At 42.8% G+C, this 20,842-nt stretch overlaps 1 protein-coding gene across 2 annotated transcripts in view; it reads right to left on the bottom strand.

Moving 5' to 3' along the window:
• Positions 1-20,842, bottom strand: part of MACROD2 (mono-ADP ribosylhydrolase 2) — a 946,657-nt gene that overhangs the window by 720,848 nt on the left and 204,967 nt on the right. The window contains exon 4 of one of the 2 annotated variants that reach the window (XM_061622591.1): positions 19,156-19,185. The exons of the other annotated variant lie outside the window; for it this stretch is intronic. Within the exon in view, the coding sequence (XP_061478575.1) occupies positions 19,156-19,185 (30 nt within the window). The remainder of the gene's footprint in view (positions 1-19,155; positions 19,186-20,842) is intronic. 2 annotated transcript variants of the gene reach the window in all.

The following is a 20,842-nucleotide window of genomic DNA, read 5'->3' as shown; positions in this document are numbered from 1 at the left end:
TCTAGCATGTATTTAGGAAACTAGGGACAACAACCTTGGTTCTACCCTTGTGGCACTTTTGGAGGCAAATTTTGAACATTTGAGAGAAGTTTTTAATCAGCCAATTCTTAGCTCCCTATGCTTGTCCTTTCCAAGTCCAGTTCATGGAACCCCATGACTATTTCTTTTCCTACTGCTGGTCGTGAAGATGCAGTAGAAATCGGCATGTCAGTGAAAGCTCTGGGTCTAGTAGATTACTTATAACACAGTACAGCCATAAATCTCTAGACCACTGTTTCTCAACCTTTTTTTATTTTTTTGTTGCTGGACTACAACTCCCATCAGCCCCAGTCAGCATGGCCAATGGTCAGGAATTATGGGAACTGTAGTCCAGCAACAACAAAAAATAAAAAAAGGTTGAGAAACACTGCTCTAGACAGTGTTGATGTCTTTGTGGACCACTGCCAGGCTTCAGTAGGAGGTCTGCACCAGGTGTCAAGTGGCACAACCCAGTGAAGGTTGCTGTTAACCGGGGGGCAGGAGCAGAGACGTAGTCAGAGAGCTCTGCCAAAGGTTGACTCCAGAGAAGACAGCAATCAATCTAAGTGGGGAAGCTGCAGGTGAGGTAGGATGAAGTGAGGCACTAGAAGTCTGCACTGTTACACTCTGATGAGCTACTCAGACTGAGAAGGTGGGCCTATGGCTGGGGCTTTATATGGCCTTGCAGATCCCAATTGTCCTATGAAGCCAACTGGCAAATATTTAGGGTAGCTAGTACTATAGGGCACCTTTGACTCACCAAGTTTAGTCTGCTGGGCTTAAGATACCAGAGAGGCTTGTAGTGCAGGAGATAAGGCACTGTAGCCTGGGTGTTGGGAGGCCCTGGTTCAAGACACGCATGTAGTATGCCTTACACCAGTGCCTTACATGCCCATTATGATGCTCATTTAGTGATGATATCCACTGTTAATTTACATGGAAGACAGCATAGTGGGAAATTGCTTCCACTGGTATAGATCTGAAATGGCCAACTAGACACCCTAGGTTCAAGATGCAACTATTTAGTTTTTAGAGGCCCTAACAAACATTAGCTGAGATACAGGTTTAATATATAGTGCTACTTGGAAGGGAAAAATTATTTTAGAAGCTGCAAGATAAAATACTTTATTATTCAATGTTGCATCTTTTTCGATTTGTACATAATGCCCTAGGTCACAGAAACTGACAATTCCAGGTATAGCGTAACAAAATTCATTCAGTCTGCAATCCTATGAGCACTGACAAGGGAGCACACACTATGAAATCAGTGTGATTTACAATCCAAGTAAACATGCACATGTGTGCACTGGTAGTGATATGTTTTAGCTAGGATTACTTATCTGACATACAATTTGCAACCTTGACTCAGCTCCTGTGAAGTAGAACTCAGGGCTGACATACAATGCCTCCACTGACCAGCTGTGGTTACTGGGGTACTAAAGCAGATTTTTCCGTATTTTTGCATATATTAAATATGCCTTGTTCATTCAGAATTTCTTATAAAGAAAAATACAAATGTTGTGATACTAAAACCATCAGCTCAGGAACAGAACTTTACTTATTCTGCATGGGAAATACTATTCCATCAGAAAAGGCAGGTTACAATCTATTGATGGCCAGTGGGGTGGCACAGGTGGGGCTCCATTGCCCCAAGCACAAGGGGAGTTAGATCAGGGAGAGGAGTCAGATGAGGATGAGGTCCCTGGGGGCATTGAAGGAGGGGGGACTCTGCCAGCCCGCAGACTTCCTTGGCCAGCACCCCCATCGAGGCAGGTCCCACCCCATTCCGCGAGCTCCCCGCCTGAGCCACTGGGAAGCAACGCAAACACTGCGGCCTCGCCAGCAGCCCCTCCTGTTGCAGCCCACCCTTCACCTGCCGGTTCGGTTGACTCTTCCTTCGGTGTGAAGTCTCCAGATCAGCGCCATGATCGATAGTGGGGCCTCCTCAAGCTTTATGGATTGGAATTTTGCCCAGGAGCATGGTGTGCCCACCCAGATGCTCGAGAAGCCCTTGTCCGTCGAGACCATTGATGGGCAGTCCTTAAATTCAGAATGCAGCTTTATAGCATGCCTCAAGCTGTGCAAAAATTGGCAGAGATGGGCATGGCTGGGGGCTGGAGGTGATTTGCCTACATATCTGAGGGAATTTCTATCATGATCATACAGGCTGCATTCAGACATGGGGTTTATTGCATTAGTTTTACTGATTATAATGGTAGCACTTCTGTCTCAATTTCTAATATTCCTTTGACACTGCAGCACCTGTTGCATTATGGAACTGCCGGGACATGTGGAGAGACTGTTATTCTATGTGGTGTCCCTGCTCCGCTTCCCAGTGGTGTTGGGAATGCCCTGGTATGTTCAGCACAACCCCACAATTTTCTGGGACGAAGTGGTGGTGGTGTTTACCTTGGGGTGTTGCAATCAGCTCTGCCAACCGTGTAAAAAGCCTCCCCTCGATGTCATGGCTGGAGTTGCACTGCAGGAAGGAATCATCCTGCAAGACAAGTATGAGGAGTACCGGGATGTGTTTGACAAAAAAGAAGCCAATCAGTTGCCCTCCCACCGACCGTACAACTGTGCCATAAATCTGATGCCGGGGGCGCACGTCCCTTCAGGGCAGGTCTACTCCTTGTCAGAACCTGAGTTGGCGGCGCTAAGGGAATTCCAGGAAACTAATCTCAAGGAGGGATTCATTCAACCGTCCCAGTCTCCAGCCGGGGCCCCTTGCTGTTGGTTAAGAAGAAGAGCGGGGAGCTACTCCCATGTAATGATTACCAAGAGTTGAACAAGATCACCATTCCCAACAGCCACTCCCTGCCGCTCATCACGGAGATGCTGGAGCAACTGCGGTTGACCAAGATTTATACCAAGCTGGAGTTAAGGGGAGCTTACAATCTGGTACTAATCAAGGAGGAGGATGAGTGGAAGACAGCTTTCAAAACATAATATGGACAGTTTGAGTACTTGGTCATGCCGTTTGGTCTATCCAATAGTCCCAGGGTCTTCCAGAGCTTTATGAATGACATATTTAGGGATTATCTGGACAAGTTTGTGACTGTGTATTTGAATGATATCCTCATCTATTCGGACTCTCCAGCTGAACACAATGAACACATATGGGCAGTGCTACAATGTCTCAGGGAACATTGTCTCTACGCCAAGCTGGAGAAGTGCAGCTTTGACTTAACCACGTTGGACTTTTTGGGGTACCTCATTTCTCCCACCAGAGTAGAGATGGACCTGGGCAAGGTCCACTGTGTTCTCAGTGGCAGCCTCCCAAAACGAAGAAGGATCTTCAGCGGTTTCTGGGGTTTGCCAACTACTACCATCGGTTCATCGCTAATTACTCTGTCAAGACTGCATCCCTCATGGAATGCCTGAAGGGCTCAGATCCTTTTCACTGGACTGATGCCACGCAAAGAGACTTTGAGGAGCTGAAGGTTCGGTTCGCTTCTGAATCCATACTGCAACAAGCGAACCCTGCACGCCCCATTGTGGTGGAGATGGATGTGTCTGACGTGGCCATCAGAGTGGTGCTTTACAACCAGCACGGGGGGTGTGTGTCTGAGGCCATGTGCATACTTTTCACGGAAGTTGACAAATTCACAGCAAAACTATAATGTGTGGGGAAAAGAGTTGCTGGGAATTCGGGATGCTTTTGAAACTTCGCTACATCTTTTAGAAGGAGTGCAGCACGAGATAGAGGTGCGCACTGATCATCAGAACCTGGAGAGCATCCACACTGCCCGCAAGTTGAACCAGAGACAGGTGCACTGGGCTCAATTCTTTGCTCGTTTCCACTTCAAAATCCATTACATTCCCCAGGCACAGAATAAGTGGGCAGATGCTCTGTCCCGCAAACCGGAATACCTGGAAAACCCAACCCGAGACCGCCACAACTGATTATACTCCTCAAGAAGATGGTGGCAGGGGTGTGCCCGGACTCCTGAGTGGAGGAACTGTGTTCGATGCAAGAATGAGATCCGTTTGTCAAGGAGAAGTGTTCAGAATTAGAGGAACAGTCTCCTGGGAGTGCAGAGGGTTTCAGGCTAAGGAGGGGTACTTTATCATTATGACATTATGTATGTGCCCCCCAGGACCATGGGAGCCAAGGTCCTGCATCAGTGTCATGACTCCCCCACGGCTGGGCACTTTGGAGTCTTCAAAACCTTGCAATCGGTCACCAGTGAGTTTTGGTGGCCCTGGATGAAGTGGGAGGTGGAGCACTATGTCCAGTCCTGCCCCACCTGTGCCAGAGCCAAATGTCACGGGATGGCCAACAGGACTCTTAGAGCCACTCCCTACACCCCAGGGTCCTTGGCAGATGGCAACTATGGACTTCATCACTGACCTCCCCTCCTCTCAGGGGAAGAGAACAATGTTGTTGGTGGTGGATGCATGCCTTTACTAAAATGGCTCATTTCATTCCGTACTCAGGACTTCCAAATGCATGAGAGATGGCTCAACTGTATCTGCAGCATGTTTACCATTTGCACAGTCTCTCAGACAGTTTAGTTTCAGACCGAGGCCCGCAATTTACGGCTCTGTTTTGGTGCGCTTTGTGACAACTCCTGCAGAGTGAACTGAGACTGTCATAAGAACATAAGAAGAGCCTGCTGGATCAGGCCAGTGGCCCATCTAGTCCAGCATCCTGTTCTCACAGTGGCCAACCAGGTGCCTGGGGGAAGCCCGCAAGCAGGACCCGAGTGCAAGAACACTCTCCCCTCCTGAGGCTTCCGGCAACTGGTTTTCAGAAGCATGCTGCCTCTGACTAGGGTGGCACAGCACAGCCATCATGGCTAGTAGCCATTGATAGCCCTGTCCTCCATGAATTTGTCTAATCTTCTTTTAAAGCTGTCCAAGCTGGTGGCCATTACTGCATCTTGTGGGAGCAAATTCCATAGTTTAACTATGCGCTGAGTAAAGAAGTACTTCCTTTTGTCTGTCCTGAATCTTCCAACATTCAGCTTCTTTGAATGTCCACGAGTTCTAGTATTATGAGAGAGGGAGAAGAACTTTTCTCTATCCACTTTCTCAATGCCATGCATAATTTTATACACTTCTATCATGTCTCCTCTGACCCGCCTTTTCTCTAAACTAAAAAGCCCCAAATGCTGCAACCTTTCCTCGTAAGGGACTCGCTCCATCCCCTTGATCATTCTGGTTGCCCTCTTCTGAACCTTTTCCAACTCTAGAATATCCTTTTTGAGATGAGGCGACCAGAACTGTACACAGTATTCCAAATGTGGCCGCACCATAGATTTATACAATGGCATTATGATATCGGCTGTTTTATTTTCAATACCTTTCCTAATTATCGCTAGCATGGAATTTGCCTTTTTCACAGCTGCCGCACACTGGGTCGACATTTTCATCGTGCTGTCCACTACAACCCTGAGGTCTCTCTCCTGGTCGGTCACCGCCAGTTCAGACCCCATGAGCGTATATGTGAAATTCAGATTTTTTGCTCCAATATGCATAATTTTACACTTGTTTATATTGAATTGCATTTGCCATTTTTCTGCCCATTCACTCAGTTTGGAGAGGTCTTTTTGGAGCTCTTCGCAATCCCTTTTTGTTTTAACAACCCTGAACAATTTAGTGTCATCAGCAAACTTGGCCACTTCACTGCTCACTCCTAATTCTACGTCATTAATGAACAAGTTGAAAAGTACAGGTCCCAATACCGATCCTTGAGGGACTCCACTTTCTACAGCCCTCCATTGGGAGAACTGTCCGTTTATTCCTACTCTCTGCTTTCTGCTTCTTAACCAATTTCTTATCCACAAGAGGACCTCTCCTCTTATTCCATGATGCTAAGCTTCCTCAGAAGCCTTTGGTGAGGTACCTTGTCAAACGCTTTTTGAAAGTCTAAGTACACTATGTCCACTGGATCACCTCTATCTATATGCTTGTTGACACTCTCAAAGAATTCTAATAGGTTACTGAGACAGGACTTTCCCTTGCAGAAGCCATGCTGGTTCTGCTTCAGCAAGGCTTGTTCTTCTATGTGCTTAGTTAATCTAGCTTTAATCATACTTTCTACCAGTTTTCCAGGGACAGAAGCTAAGCTAACTGGCCTGTAATTTCCGGGATCCCCTCTGGATCCTTTTTTGAAGATTGGCGTTACATTTGCCACTTTCCAGTCCTCAGGCACGCAGGAGGACCCAAGGGACAAGTTACATATTTTAGTTAGCAGATCAGCAATTTCACATTTGAGTTCTTTGAGAACTCTCGGGTGGATGCCATCCGGGCCCGGTGATTTGTCAGTTTTTATATTGTCCATTAAGCTTAGAACTTCCTCTCTCGTTACCACTATTTGTCTCAGTTCCTCAGAATCCCTTCCTGCAAATGTTTGTTCAGGTTCAGGGATCTGCCCTATATCTTCCACTGTGAAGACAGATGCAAAGAATTCATTTAGCTTCTCTGCAATCTCCTTATCGTTCTTTACTACACCTTTGACTCCCTTATCATCCAAGGGTCCAATTGTCTCCCTAGATGGTCTCCTGCTTTGAATGTATTTATAGAATTTTTTGTTGTTGGTTTTTATGTTCTTAGCAATGTGCTCCTCAAATTCTTTTTTAGCATCCCTTATTGTCTTCTTGCATTTCTTTTGCCAGAGTTTGTGTTCTTTTTTATTTTCTTCATTTGGACAAGACTTCCATTTTTTGAAGGAAGACATTTTACCTCTAAGAGCTTCCTTGACTTTGCTCGTTAACCATGCTGGCATCTTCTTGGCCGTGGCGGTACCTTTTCTGATCTGCGGTATGCACTCCATTTGAGCTTCTAATATAGTGTTTTTAAACAACTTCCAAGCATTTTCGAGTGATGTGACCCTCTGGACTTTGTTTTTCAGCTTTCTTTTTACCAATCCCCTCATTTTTGTGAAGTTTCCTCTTTTGAAGTCAAATGTGACCGTGTTGGATTTTCTTGGCAATTGGCCAGTTACATGTATGTTTAATTTAATAGCACTGTGGTCACTGCTCCCAATCGGTTCAACAACACTTACATCTCGCACCAGGTCCCGGTCCCCACTGAGGATTAAGTCCAGGGTTGCCGTCCCTCTGGTCGGTTCCATGACCAACTGGTCTAGGGAATAGTCATTTAGAATATCTAGAAACTTTGCTTCTTTGTCATGACTGGAACACATATGCAGCCAGTCTATGTCCGGGTAGTTGAAGTCACCCATTACTACCACATTTCCTAGTTTGGATGCTTCCTCAATTTCATATCTCATCTCAAGGTCTCCCTGAGCATTTTGATCAGGGGGACGATAGATCGTTCCCAGTATTAAGTCCCTCCTGGGGCATGGTATCACCACCCACAACGATTCTGTGGAGGAGTCTGCCTCTTTTGGGGTTTCGAGCTTGCTGGATTCAATGCCTTCTTTCACGTATAGAGCGACTCCGCCACAAATACGTCCTTCCCTGTCCTTCCGATATAGTTTATATCCAGGGATAACCGTATCCCACTGGTTTTCTCCATTCCACCAGGTCTCCGTTATGCTCACTATATCAATGCTCTCCTCTAAGACCAAGCACTCCAGTTCTCCCATCTTGGTTCGCAGGCTCCTAGCATTCGCGTACAGGCACTTGTAAGCAGTGTCTCTCTTCAAGTGTCTTTGGCACTTGCGGTTAGGCCTGTGGTAATTTTGCTCTTCTGAATTTATATCCTGTGCCCCTGCTCTCACAATGCCTACTTCTAGGCCTACCCCTTTTAAAATTTCATCATTTCTTTGGTTTTTATCCCAGGGGGATCTCATCACCTGCAAACGGACGGTCAAACTGAGAGAGTGAATGCCACATTGGAGCAATATCTCCATTGCTATGTCAACTACCAGCAAGACAACTGGGTGTCCTTTTAACCCTTAGTGGAATTCACTTACAACAATGCAGTGCACACTACCACGCAACAGACCCTATTCTTCACCAACCTGGGATACCACCCTCGAGCTTTTGCTGCCCCACATGTCAGCCCCATCTTTCCGGCAGCCTTTGTGCAAGGACTTTGTGCAAGAGCTCCAGGTGATGCAGCAGTTGTTGAAGGAACAGTTAGAGAGGGCAAAGGTGAGTTACAGATCAATATCAACAGGAGGGGCCCAAAATCTGTGTGGGAGACAGGGTGTAGCTGTCCATGCGTTATCTGCCTACATGGGCGTGCTGCCATAAAATGGAAGACCGAAAGGCGGGTCTCTTTGAAATTGAGGCTCAGATAAATCCAGTGGCTTTTGGTCTGAGGTTGCCCCCTTCCCTCAAGATACACCCAGTGTTCCATCACTCCCTACTTACCCTGGAGCATCCTCCTGACCCCCACAGGATGCCAGACGTGCCTCCACCCCTCATAGCGGTGAATGGACAAGAGGAATATGAAGTGGAGGAGATTTAAGACACACAGAAGTGCCAAGGCCGGCTTCAGTACTTGATCCACTAGAAGGGGTACGATCAGACGGAGCATTCGTGGGAATCAGCTGACGCCGGATTTGGTGAGAGAGTTCCATGACGCCTACCTGGACAAGCCCAAGCCCAGGGGGTGGAGGGAGATGGTGCATGGAGGGGGGAGATGATGTTGCGCCCCAGGCGCAAGGGGAGCTAGATCAGGAAGAGGAGTCAGATGAGGACAAGGTCCCTGGGGGCACTGAAGGAGGGGGGACCCTGCCATTCCACATACTTCCTTGGCCAGCACCCCCATCGAGGCAGGTCCTACCCCGTCTGCGAGCTCCCTGCCTGAGCCGTTGGGAAGTGATCCTTCGTGTGCGCCAACCCCCACCCATGCAGGAATCCCAGCCTGGCACTTCAAACGCTTCCCCGCCAACCATCTTCCCGCTCCCTGAGGTCACACCGTCACCTAGCGAAGCCCCACTGTCGGATGGGCCGTTGGAGGCTCGCCCCCCCCATCACCCCACGTGAGAAGAGGAAATTTCAGAGGGTGGAACTTCAGAGGAGCCATCATTTACAGGTGAAGACCTTCCCTACTTAAGCAGGTGCCCACCCAGGCTCTAGTGCTGAGTCAACTCTCCCCACACGCTGCAGAGACTGATTAGGTAGACTAGTTAGGGAAAGTAGTGAGTCAGAGTAGACAGGTTTATGAAGCACACTGCTTTGGATGTAACCATCACACTAATAAAACAAGAATTAAACCAAACCTCACCTCCGTCTCGTGTGTCAGACTCTGGGCAGGACAATTGCTCTCTAGCTTTCCAACACCAAAGGTTGCTGCCACACAATGAGAGCAAGAGGGGAGAAACACAGGGAGCTTCATGGCAGCAGAAGTGCCAGATCAGCTCTGGCAACTACTATTATTTATTGCACAACAATCACTTTTCATTTCATTTATGCAGTTGAAAGGCTAGTATCAGGTAAGAAATTGGCTTACTCAGCCCCTGGTCTGCTCTTTCATCTCTCCCCCTCTGCAGCTATATCGTTATATTGCTGTGTCCAAACAATTGCCATGTTGGAGAAACAACATGGGTCAATAGCGTATGTAACTCCCCTGTACATGGAGCCCTCTGGAGTGTTGCTGGAGAGATATTAGCCAAAGTCTGTACTAATGCTAGAGCATTCAGAGCCAGTGTAATAGGCCATATCTATGAAGGCTTTCAGACTTTGTATTTACACCACTGGCATTGGAAGGACCATGAGATGAGATGTTACTACATGTAGTTAAATATCAAATACCTAGTACTGAGGTCCCCAGCATGGCACCCATGGTACCATCCATTGTTTTGTTTTATTTTATTTGGCTTTGAGGGATTGTTTGAGTTGCCTGGTTTGGAGTATATCTACTTTTTCATCGTGTTTTATTTCTTTTTGGAGTGTGAAGCCTTGTTGAGGAAGATGTTGAACATCACCCTTTTTTCCTGTGAAATGGGAATTTTATGGTTTCCACAACATTTTCCAAATATACCGCCAAGCTCAAGAAGGCTGGGGACACCTGCCTATACCTCAATAATGTCAGTGATAACTATGAAAATATAAGCTTTGTAAGACAGAAATATAAAATATCAGCAACAGACGTGAAAATTGCTTTACAGCTTTGTTTTCTGTTTAAACAAGAATGATTAAACAGATGTGATTTTGACATATTCAAGCTTAATAACTTTGCTAACTTTTTTCAATGTCTGCACAAGAGTCAGAGTGCAAGATATCTGTCACATTCTCCACATGAGCACCTGCTGCGTCACCTCATGTTAAGACTACATGATCACATAACCATTTACATGCAATAAACATGTGTGGTGAGTTATGCAGAGAACAGAAATGATATAAAAGGTAAGCAAAGTAAACATGCTACATTTAAACAGCTAAATTAAATACTTTTTATGCAATGGTCCTTTTCTTGGATTGAGATTATGAATTCAGTTCTTAAAAATCAGTTCTCAAGGGCAAAAGGAGCTGACATTATTTAATATGAAATCCGCACTCTGATTAATTGCTCATTGCCGATATGTAATTTGCTGATATGTAATTTGAACAATGATACTATGTTTGCAGTTTTCCAGTAATAATGAATCAGGCCTGTCACCAGAAAAGTTATATCAGCAAGCCTCTTCCAAATTGTGTATCCTAAAGTTATCTGTCAGCTATTATAAGTGAGGATTTTATTTTATTTATTTAAACATAATACAAGATTACTTCATTTTGTTAGGGTCTATTTCCCTAATCCTACGATATATGATTAACCGTGATACTGTATGATGGCAGACTATATAATTATTCCATCATCATATTATTGATACATTATTGAAAAATGGAAATGGACTGCCTTCAAGTCAATCCTGACTTATGGCGACCCTATGAATAGGGTTTTCATGGTAAGCAGTATTCACAGGGGGGTTACCATTGCCTCCCTCTGAGGCTGAGAGGCAGTGACGGGCCCAAGGTCACCCAGTGAGCTTCATAGCTGTGGTGGGACTCGAACCCTGGTCTCCCAGGTCGTAGTCCAAAAACTGATTGGTTCACTTCAGTATCTTGCTGTCCTTCACCATGTGCAAAGTAGGGTAACATCAAGGCAGCTGAAATACACAGCTTGTCAAATAGAAAACACTAGCAAAGCAGAATTCAGTATTAACCTGAAAACTAGTTACTTTACATCGTTTAGTACCACATCACAATATAATGGTAATCTTTTCATTAACCAGTTGCTAATATAGCACTATATATAGTAATATTTAATTACTTCATTCGTATCCTAAAGCAAATCTACAAAATTATGTCCAACAATCTGGTACACTGCTGAAACACAGCTACCTAGAGAAGAGGTAGAAAACATGCTGTGCATAAATACAATCCATAAAATAAAATAAAATAAAAACACCATAGGAAAGGAAACATGACTGTTTCTGAACATTTTATGTTTCAATAGTATACACTGTTCCCATCTTTCTTGGCATAGATCGGGAGTAATTTTCTTGCATTGTTTGAAATCACAGCAGCACTCATGACCTGGGTGACTAAAGAATGAAAAATATCCTCTAAAACATGTACCAGCACAACCAGCAAAAAAATTTCACTTCCAGAAACTGATGGGAGGGTAACCCACATGCAGCAGCCTTCATTAGGTATAGCTACAAAACATCCAGTGATGCCAGTACAAGACAAATTCAGGAGTTATCCAAAATACAAACATCCTCTCTTCCCTACAAACAAACGTCAAAGCTCTGTCTGTTATTGATTTCATTATAGCAAGAAAGTCTGGCAAGAGTCCTATCACATATAAAATGGAAAAACAACAAGCCCTTATATCCCAAAAGCCCACGTCAAAATACTTCCATCATGAGGTACAAAAGGGTTGGATATCTAGACATCTTACAAAAGTTGAGGTACCTTCTGTATCTTATGACATAAATATTTTGATATGGGCTCTTGGACTATCATGTTCAGTTTAGAGAGTAAAATCAGTAACATACTCTGGAAACTATGAACCAAACCCAGAAAAATTATAATAAAAAAGACAGGGTGTTATTCAACTGAAGGCGAACATTTATTTCAATGGAGAAGCTAAACTTGAAACTAAACTTGTGGCTAAGCACTTTCCAATAACAGCAGCTGGGTTTTAAGTTCTTGGCTTTGGGTGAATTGCATGTGAAGAAGGTATGTCTGCATTTATCATGTAAAGGTGAACACTGGGGTACACTCAATTTCCAACACAGACGTGATATGAGATAATTGGTCAGTTGCCTGCTTTGGATGGGGTCGTACTCCCTCTGAAAAAGCAGGTCCGTAGTCTGGAGGTGCTCCTAGATCCATCTTTGTCGCTAGAGGCCCAGGTGACGTCAGCGGCTAGGAGTGCCTTTTATCAGCTTCAGCTGGTAAGACAGCTGTGGCCATTTCTGGACAGGGATAGCCTGACCACTGTTGTTGATGCACTGGTAACCTCCAGGCTGGATTACTGTAATGTGTTCTATGTGGGGCTACCCTTGAGATTGGTATGGAAGCTGCAGCTGGTGCAAACTGCAACGGTGAGACTGCTCACTGGGGCAGGGTATTGACATGTCACCCTGCTGCTGAAATAATTGCACTGGCTGCCCATTTGCTACAGGGCCAAGTTAAAGCTTCTAGTTTTGGTGTACAAAGCCCTATACAGCTCGGGACCAGGATACCTGAAAGACCGTCTTACCCCTTATATACCCAGTAGATCACTGTGCTCTGCAGGTGAGGACCTCCTGCAGATACCATCTTATCAGGAGGTCCGTTGTGCACAATATAGGAAACAGACCTTTAGTGTGGTGGCACCTACCCTGTGGAACTCCCTACCTTTAAATATTAGACAAGCACCATCTCTGTTATCTTTTTGGCGCCTATTGAAGACCTTCCTCTTTCAACAAGCCTTTTGAGACCTTATCGCAGTCTGCTTCTGTGTTGGAATTGCTTTTTACTATGCTTTTAAACCTTTTTTTTAAAGCAATATGTTTTTTATCTTTTTTACAAAAAATGTCTTCGAAACTTTTCAAAAAAAAGTTTTTCAAGTTGTTTTGTTTCAATGTACTTTAATGACTGTTTTTATTATGTTTTAAAGTGTTTCTAGTGCTTTTGTTTCCCGCCCTGGGCTCCTGCTGGGAGGAACAGAGGGATATAAAACAAATAATAAATAAATAAATATTCAAGTTGGAAACTCATCATGTGTCAAATAGCCCTCATTTTCTCCTATAAGGGCTTTATATGATGGCATCATAAGTTGAAAGTGGATCAAGTAATATGGCACATCTCGCTGCAATGCCAGATTTGAAGTGTATAAAATTATGCGTGTCATGGAGAATGTGGATAGAGAAAGGTTTTTCTTTATCTCTAATGACACTAACTCATGGACATCCAATCAAGTTGAATGTTGGAAGATTCAGGACAGTCAAAAGAAAGTACTTCTTCACATAACATATAGTTAGACTATGGAGTTTACTCCCACGAGAGGCAGTGACGGCCATCAACTTGGATGGCTTTAAAAGAGGCCACTCTGTCAGGTATGCTATTCCTGGGGTTTCTGACAAAAGATATAAGTGTAATTTGCTGCAAAGTTCATGGGGCTTGTCCTTAGGGGAAATCTTCAGTTATCTGTTTTGCTCTCAGGCAGGTAATAAAGCTTATCAAAGGACCCCTGGCAGATGTCTGATTTCTTCTGTGCCAGACTGACAAGCTTTAGCAGCCATGTCAAGTCACAAGAAAAAAAAATTGCTTCCAGATCAAATACTTTATGTAGTCAACTCATTTTTAGTAACAGTCTTTGTGTTTAAGCAAGAGAATCATACATACCGGCAAAAAGAAGGAAAGTAAGAAACCTCTAAACACTGAACTGATGCATATACTGAAATTAGTGAAATACTATGAATAATAATCCATTATTAAAACATTGCTTACCAAAGTTCACATTAATAAAGCATTACAGTGGATTTTAAATTACAAAAAAAATGGCAAGACAGGGACATCTCCCACAAGAGGTTAGCAATGGCCACCACCTAGGAAGGCTTTAAAATAGGATTGGACAAGTTAAATGGAAGTTTATCAATGGCTACAACCTATGATGGCTATGTTTTACCTCTACTCTCAGAGGCGGTATATGTCTGGATTCTAGTTGCTGGGAATCACAAGTGGAGAGAGTGCTGTTGCACTCATGTCCTGCTTGTGAATTTCCATAGGCAATGGTTGGCCATTGTGAGAATGTAGATACGCCTTTGTTCTGATCCAGCAGGGCTCTTCCTCAGTAATTTCATAAAGGCCCAGTCTTATTTAACTTTCTGTGTATAGCAAGATTAATACTCTAGTTGTCATACTGCACAGAATACAGCAATATTATTTCCATTTTTATGCCATATCTACATTACAGGGTGCAAGACTTTTTTTCATGGACTTTAGAAATAACAAAACCATTTTCAAAGTGCTCTCTTGTCAAAAGCTCTGATGACCCGGACAATGGCTTGAAGCCTATGAACTGTAAAATTCTGGTTGAATAATTGGGTTCCCCCCTTTCCTCCCCTCTGCATTTAAAAAAAATGCTATTCCTGAGCATCAGATAAACCTGCAGAATGGTATTTAATACTATGCAGGGCATTGCTGCAGAAATCAGAGAAACCACCCCCTTTTGTATGAACAAAAGTACCTTTCATAAGTAGGAGAACCCGCTGGATCTAAGCCAATATTGAGCAAAACCCATCCTAAAAGATCTCAGGCGTGGATCCACCTTCAAGCTTGGAAGAAGACATGGAGAAGGAAGTATCACTCAGAAATTTGTCATTCATCACCTCAGAATTTTCCAGGCCACAAGATTTGTCCAATTCCTCAGACGCAGAAGGCACAGCTTTAGTGCAGTCCCATCACCCCTATGCCATAGAAGCCAACAGCTACAGAATTGGGCAATGAACTTTTAAGATCACAAACAGCTTGTCAGAGGTGCAGCCAACAGCAGGACAAGAACAGCCAGCCTTCATAAGACCTCTGCATTCTGTTGAGATACCAGCTCTCCTTGTCCCTCTGTCCAGGGTTTTGCCAAACTCTTCTTAACTCTGCCCAACCAGTAAGTCCCTCTGCTACAGTCAGCTTCCCCTGAACCTCGGACTGTGACAGGACAGGGCAATTGCCATTGCATCTGCTCATAGCAAGGATACATCCACACAGATTATTAGAATGTTGTCAGTGATTCAAGTCAAACACAAAACAACAGACTTAAGAGTGATCTTCAAAGTCAAACAAACTTATATTCATAGCAGTATTCATCTCATCCTTATGTCTCTCATGGGAAAAGTGTACCACCAGGCCTGCTAGTCATAAGGCAAATTAAATGTGACAGCTGCCCCAGTGTGTGTACACTTTTTTGAGGAGGAGAGCCATGCATTTTATTGAAATTCTGACTTTTGGTTTAGTAATGCAGTATAAACCACAGCAGTGTCCATTGCAACTCTCTCTATGTCACTTACATTGTTTACTTTGCTATCATTCTGGGCATCTGTTTCGCCCACACCAAACTGATACAGAAATAAATATAATGTTATACACACACCAACACATACACACACGTATGTATAGCAGAGACTTGTAGCCACCCATTTTAGGAAAGGAATGTAATATAGCTTAACCCCCTTGTTTCATTTGGCATGGTCAAATAAGAAAAGGACGGCCAGCATAGGCTGTAATTCTTCTAGCTTTAATTAAATGGAATAAATATAGATCATCTGTGGGTCACAGTCAGCTTATTTGTATACCTCTTTTCTGTATGCAAAGCAGCAAAGTGTGACAAGAGGGCTTTTTCAACGGCAGTGCCAATAGTGGATGGTACAGTGGTGCTGCATCGTTTACTTGACCACCCTCTGGCCAAGTCACTGCTGCATACTGAGACAGAGAGGTAGAGGGACAAGGTGGTGGTGAGGTTGGCATGGTGGAAATATGCTGGCAGGAGCACTAGATTGGTTCCCTTAGTCCATCTGCACTGTGCTGATCTCACCGCTGCCTCTCTGTCCCAGCACATACCAGCAACTTGGCTAGAGGGAGTTCAGGTAAGCTGCATAGCACCACCACACCATCCGCTACTGGGTGGCACCCCAGTTGTGGAATATAGTTCCCAGAAACGCTTGCCTAGCACCTACATTGTGATATTTTTGGCATCAAATGAAGATCTGTTTATTGATCCAGGTAGGTTTTGTTTTGTGTTTTCATTTTCAGTGCCTTAAGTTCTTTACACTATTCTTGTTTTCTGTTGCTGGTTTTATTTTGATGCTGTTCTAACTGGTTAAGATTTTATATCCATGTTCCCTTTTTATACTTCATGGTTTGAAGTTTTATTTGTGAATCACCCAGAGAACGTTTTGCTAATGGGAAATATAGAAATGTTGTAAATAAATTGAACAAAAATACATCACTATCATATCCATCTAGAACAGTCCAAGATGATCACCTTTCTTTTTTCTTCCACATGTAACATTGAAAATTAGTTCCCTAATGAAATACTAGGGTAACTATGGCTTTGTCAGATACTAAGATGTATGTATAGGCTACAACCCAGACTGATGCACACTCAAGTCTACTGAAATAAATGGACCTAAACATGCTTAAATTCAGGTTAGACTGTGGTCTTGTTATCTTAGCAAGATTATTAAGTATTCAGGTAATGATACAAGTAATTTTTGACATGTTAAAGTTAAAATGTAAAAATATGGGTCATGACCCAGTCAAAATTCAGTAAGTCCCGCTGATGTCAATGGAAGGATTAAACATGTGCTTAAATCACTCCCATTAAAATCAACAGGACTCAGAGTGATTAATTTTAGCCTATTGTTGTGCCCATATTGTTTATTTCTTTGGATCTGAAGGTTACTAATGTTTCTTCAGCAAAGATACTTCAGGGGTAAAAACATAACTAGGAAAAAGATATACTACCTCTGCTTTTAAATGTGGGAAAATGACAATAATGCCACTAGAAAAGACTGCTGTTGAGCTATGAAAATGTGACAAAAAGTCTTACTGTCACTCTGAAGTAAAAATGATCAGCATCTGTAGGTAATGACTGAAGTGCTCTTTAACAAGATGAAAGTGCTAAGTATCTATGCAAATCCATTCCAGCTCTCCGAGGAATAAAATTCAACTCATCTCACTTACTTTAAGAATGAAGACTCATCACACAATTACCCAAAAGGCTGGAAGAAATATTTTAAAATGTTAGTTATACATAAATACTGTAGTCTACCGTAACCAATCTGAGTTTTCTGATGTTTCAGTTATATTTTTATTACATTTTGTTTGTCCCTCATTAATTCTCATATACTTTCAAATTGTAACCAAAATGACCAAATTGTACCCAAATTGTTCTCAAATTATATAACCAAAATGACCACATCACAGAGATAGGTTGGCAATATATTACATAACACAGAGTTTGATAATGCTGTGTGAAATATAGCACAGGTAAGACAACCACTTCTCAACATCACATCTCTCTGCCACATCCTGAGCTCTCAAAACTCAGTGCATTCAAACAGAAATAGGAAGGAAAGAGAGGTTAGTTCACTTCACCCAAAACTCAGTAAGTTGCTTTGGAAAAGTAGGTGGGAAAGCAGGAGGTATGAATTTAAGAACATAGGAAGAGCCCTGCTGGATCAGGCCAGTGGTACATCTAGTCCAGCATCCTATTCTCACAGTGACCAACCCGATGCCTGTGGGCCTGCAAACAGGATCTAAGCGCAAGAGCACTCTCCCCTCATGTGTTTCCAACTATTATTATTATTATTATTATTATTATTATTATTATTATTGTCTGATTTATATCCTGCCCTTCCTCCCAGCAGGAGCCCAGGGCAGCAAACAAAAGCACTGAAAAATTTAAAACATCGTAAAAACAAACTTTAAAACAAAACATCTTTAAAAATGTTTCTTAAAAAAGCTTTCAAAACATCTTCTAAGATTAAAAACATTTTTAAAAAGGTTTAAGAACATATTAAAAAGCAATTCCAACGCAGATGCAGACTGGGATAGGTCTCAACTTATACTGCATACTGCCTCCGACCGTGGAGGCAGAGCGTAGCCACCAATGCTAGTAGTCACTGGCAACTTTATCCTCCAAGAATTTGTCTAATCCTCTTTTGAAGCTATCCAAAAGAAGATTAGACCAATTCATGGAGGATTTTCTGATGGCTTACCCACCCAGTACCACCTCAGCGTCACTGATGCCCTCCTTCTCCTCCTCTTCCAAAGGCAGCTTCAGGGCTGTAGGGGCCAGGAGGAATGCATCTCACGCTCTCCCCCTTCCCATAAAAAAATTATAGCAACCACATAAAAAAAAAGATTAGGTTTATATGTGAAATAACGCTTCCGTCCCAATAATGCAAGAAATGCATTTGAAAACCCAGTACATATTGATCTCAAAATGGTCAATCTTCAGTGCTGCCAGTCATAGCAGTATAATGCTTAGAATTATTCCAACCCCCAAAGCAGCAAGCAGCCTTTAGCATTTAAACTGCTGTATTTCCTTTCCATTTGCAAAAGCAGACAGAGATCAAGGCCTTTTAACCAGAGCCAGGATAGAAGCTTAGAAAATGTGGCTACTACTATTGCATGTATAGCATTTCAAGCAGAGACGTTCTCCTTCCTCCCAACCCCACCCCTGTACGAGCACAATTTGCACGCAGTAATACATAAAGAAAAATGTTATAATTTCTCTGATCAATAGGAGGGATGGCATTGTCACGTGCTGAGTTATTTTGTATCTCAGTAGTTCAAAACAATAAAGCACTAAACATTAAGAAAAACTCAACTATCAATTGAGATTCTCCTTGAATTAACTTCACTGATGCCAAATGATTCACTGCCCCTTCAACTATTTCCTAAATTTGAATTTTTTCTCCTGGTAATGAACCTTAGACAAAGTAGTCACTTTGAATTTATGGTGGGGATTAATCAGATTAAAGTGATACCCAATCAAATAGTGAATTTTAAGTAGATTTCATTAACAAGCATCATATACAAAAACAACTGCCAGCTTCTGCTCAGCAGAATGTAAAATGATTATCTGTATTTTTAAAATTGCAGATTTTTAGAATTTACAGGCCGCAGTCAAATTACTGCATGTTAAATCAGCCTGAATGTTTTGTTGGTTAGGTTTTATTTTCTAAAGATACAATTTATTTCTTGCAATGTTTAAGAGAAATGAAGCCAAACTTACCACCGCCACCTCCAAGAAGACTTGAATTAGCTATGGAATAACAAAAGAACCAAAGATTACATCAGAGCAATTTTTTAAAATGTTTTCTAACAATACAGACACAAAATCTAGCCATTTCACCTTCTCTGTTAATACAAAGACTTTAGGCACTCCAACGTTTACATTAAACATACCATACAAAACACGATGCAGTTTCTCTTCCTGTAAAGTTGAAACTGAAAGCAAAGCACCAGGTCACGGATTTATCTGTAAAAGCCCTAAACGGGCACTGTAAATGTCTTCCTCCCCCCCCCCCCCGAGATTATGAGGCTTGCAAGCAAGCCCCATTAACCTGTGTGAGAAAAGATGCATAAAATGTCATTTCCAGCACAGGGAAAAGCCCATCTGCCTCTCTCCCATTTAGACACAGTGGTTCCCAAACATTTTCCCCCATGGAACACTTGAAAATTGCTGAGGGTTTTGGTGGAACACTTAATGATATTTCTCCCTGTTATAGCAATTGTAATTCCATAGAATTCAAACTGTAATACAATAAAAAACAAAGAAATAAAAGAAGCAATAAAAATACAATTAAAATCAATATGAATATTCAATGTAATAGACATATTATTTCCCATCTTCAACCACAAATCTATAGACACGTCACAGACTACCTGAATGACATCCATGGAGCACAGTTTGGGAAACCCTGGCTTTCAGCTCTCCACTGCCTGTTACAAACTCCCCAAATGTGCGTCTAACATTATACCCTTTGGTTAAAGTTAAAACCAGAGTGAACCCCCTTGAGGGATTCTGTGCATTTGACTTTCTGTGTATTTTGGAGGTGAACAAAAGGTCGCTTACCCATCCCTAAAGAAAAAACAAGGTAAATTTACCATAACACCTATTTTACAGAGGGAGCCCCACGGGAAAATGGGAGCCTCACAACTGGAAAAAATATTATACAGTAGGACCCAGCTTTTCGGCTGCCCGCTTTTCAGCATTCCGCTAATATGACGGTTTTCAATTAGAGTGAAATACACCAGGGCCCTACTCATATGGCACTTGTTCCACTTTTACGGCATTTTTTGGGCGTCGGGCATCATTTTATTGACTGAATTCCGCTTTTCAGCAGGTTTCGCTTTTAGGCACGGGTCTGGAATGTAACCCGCCATATGAGTGGGGCCCTACTGTATTAGTCACTGGAAGAAATATTCTAGTAATGGCATTTGAAGAGACAGATATATCTGTGATGTTCTCTCTATTCTGTCCTATTATCTATTCATTTGCCACTATGGGCTCCTTTTGGGAGGAAGTGTGGGATATAAATTTAGTAATTTAATAACAATAACTATTGTTGTAGTTGTTAATGTTGATATTAGGATTTTATTGTGAAATTGTAAACTATTTGTTGTAAGCCATCTTGAGTAGGGTTACCAGGTCTTCTGACTCCAGTTTTTTGGGTCCCTCTCCAGGTGAATCCCCGGACTCTCAGCTTTCAGTTTAAAAAGCCCCTAAGTTTCTAGGTGGTCTGGTTCAAGAGATATACACCAAAAGCTCAGCCGCACCCCGCCAACAACTTCTGTTAGAAGCCAGCTGCTCTAAACCCCACCCTTTCAGGTTTTTAGCCAATAAATGAAGTCAGGGTTGTGATTGACAAGAGATCTGCTGACCTCTAGGTAAGAACTAGAATACATTGCAAATCTTG

The sequence above is a fragment of the Rhineura floridana genome, chromosome 4 (assembly GCF_030035675.1).
Source record: "Rhineura floridana isolate rRhiFlo1 chromosome 4, rRhiFlo1.hap2, whole genome shotgun sequence".
NCBI classification, from domain to species: Eukaryota; Metazoa; Chordata; class Lepidosauria; order Squamata; family Rhineuridae; genus Rhineura; species Rhineura floridana.
The sequence above is the reverse complement of the archived record's forward strand: the minus strand, read 5'-3'. Positions and strand labels throughout refer to the sequence as shown.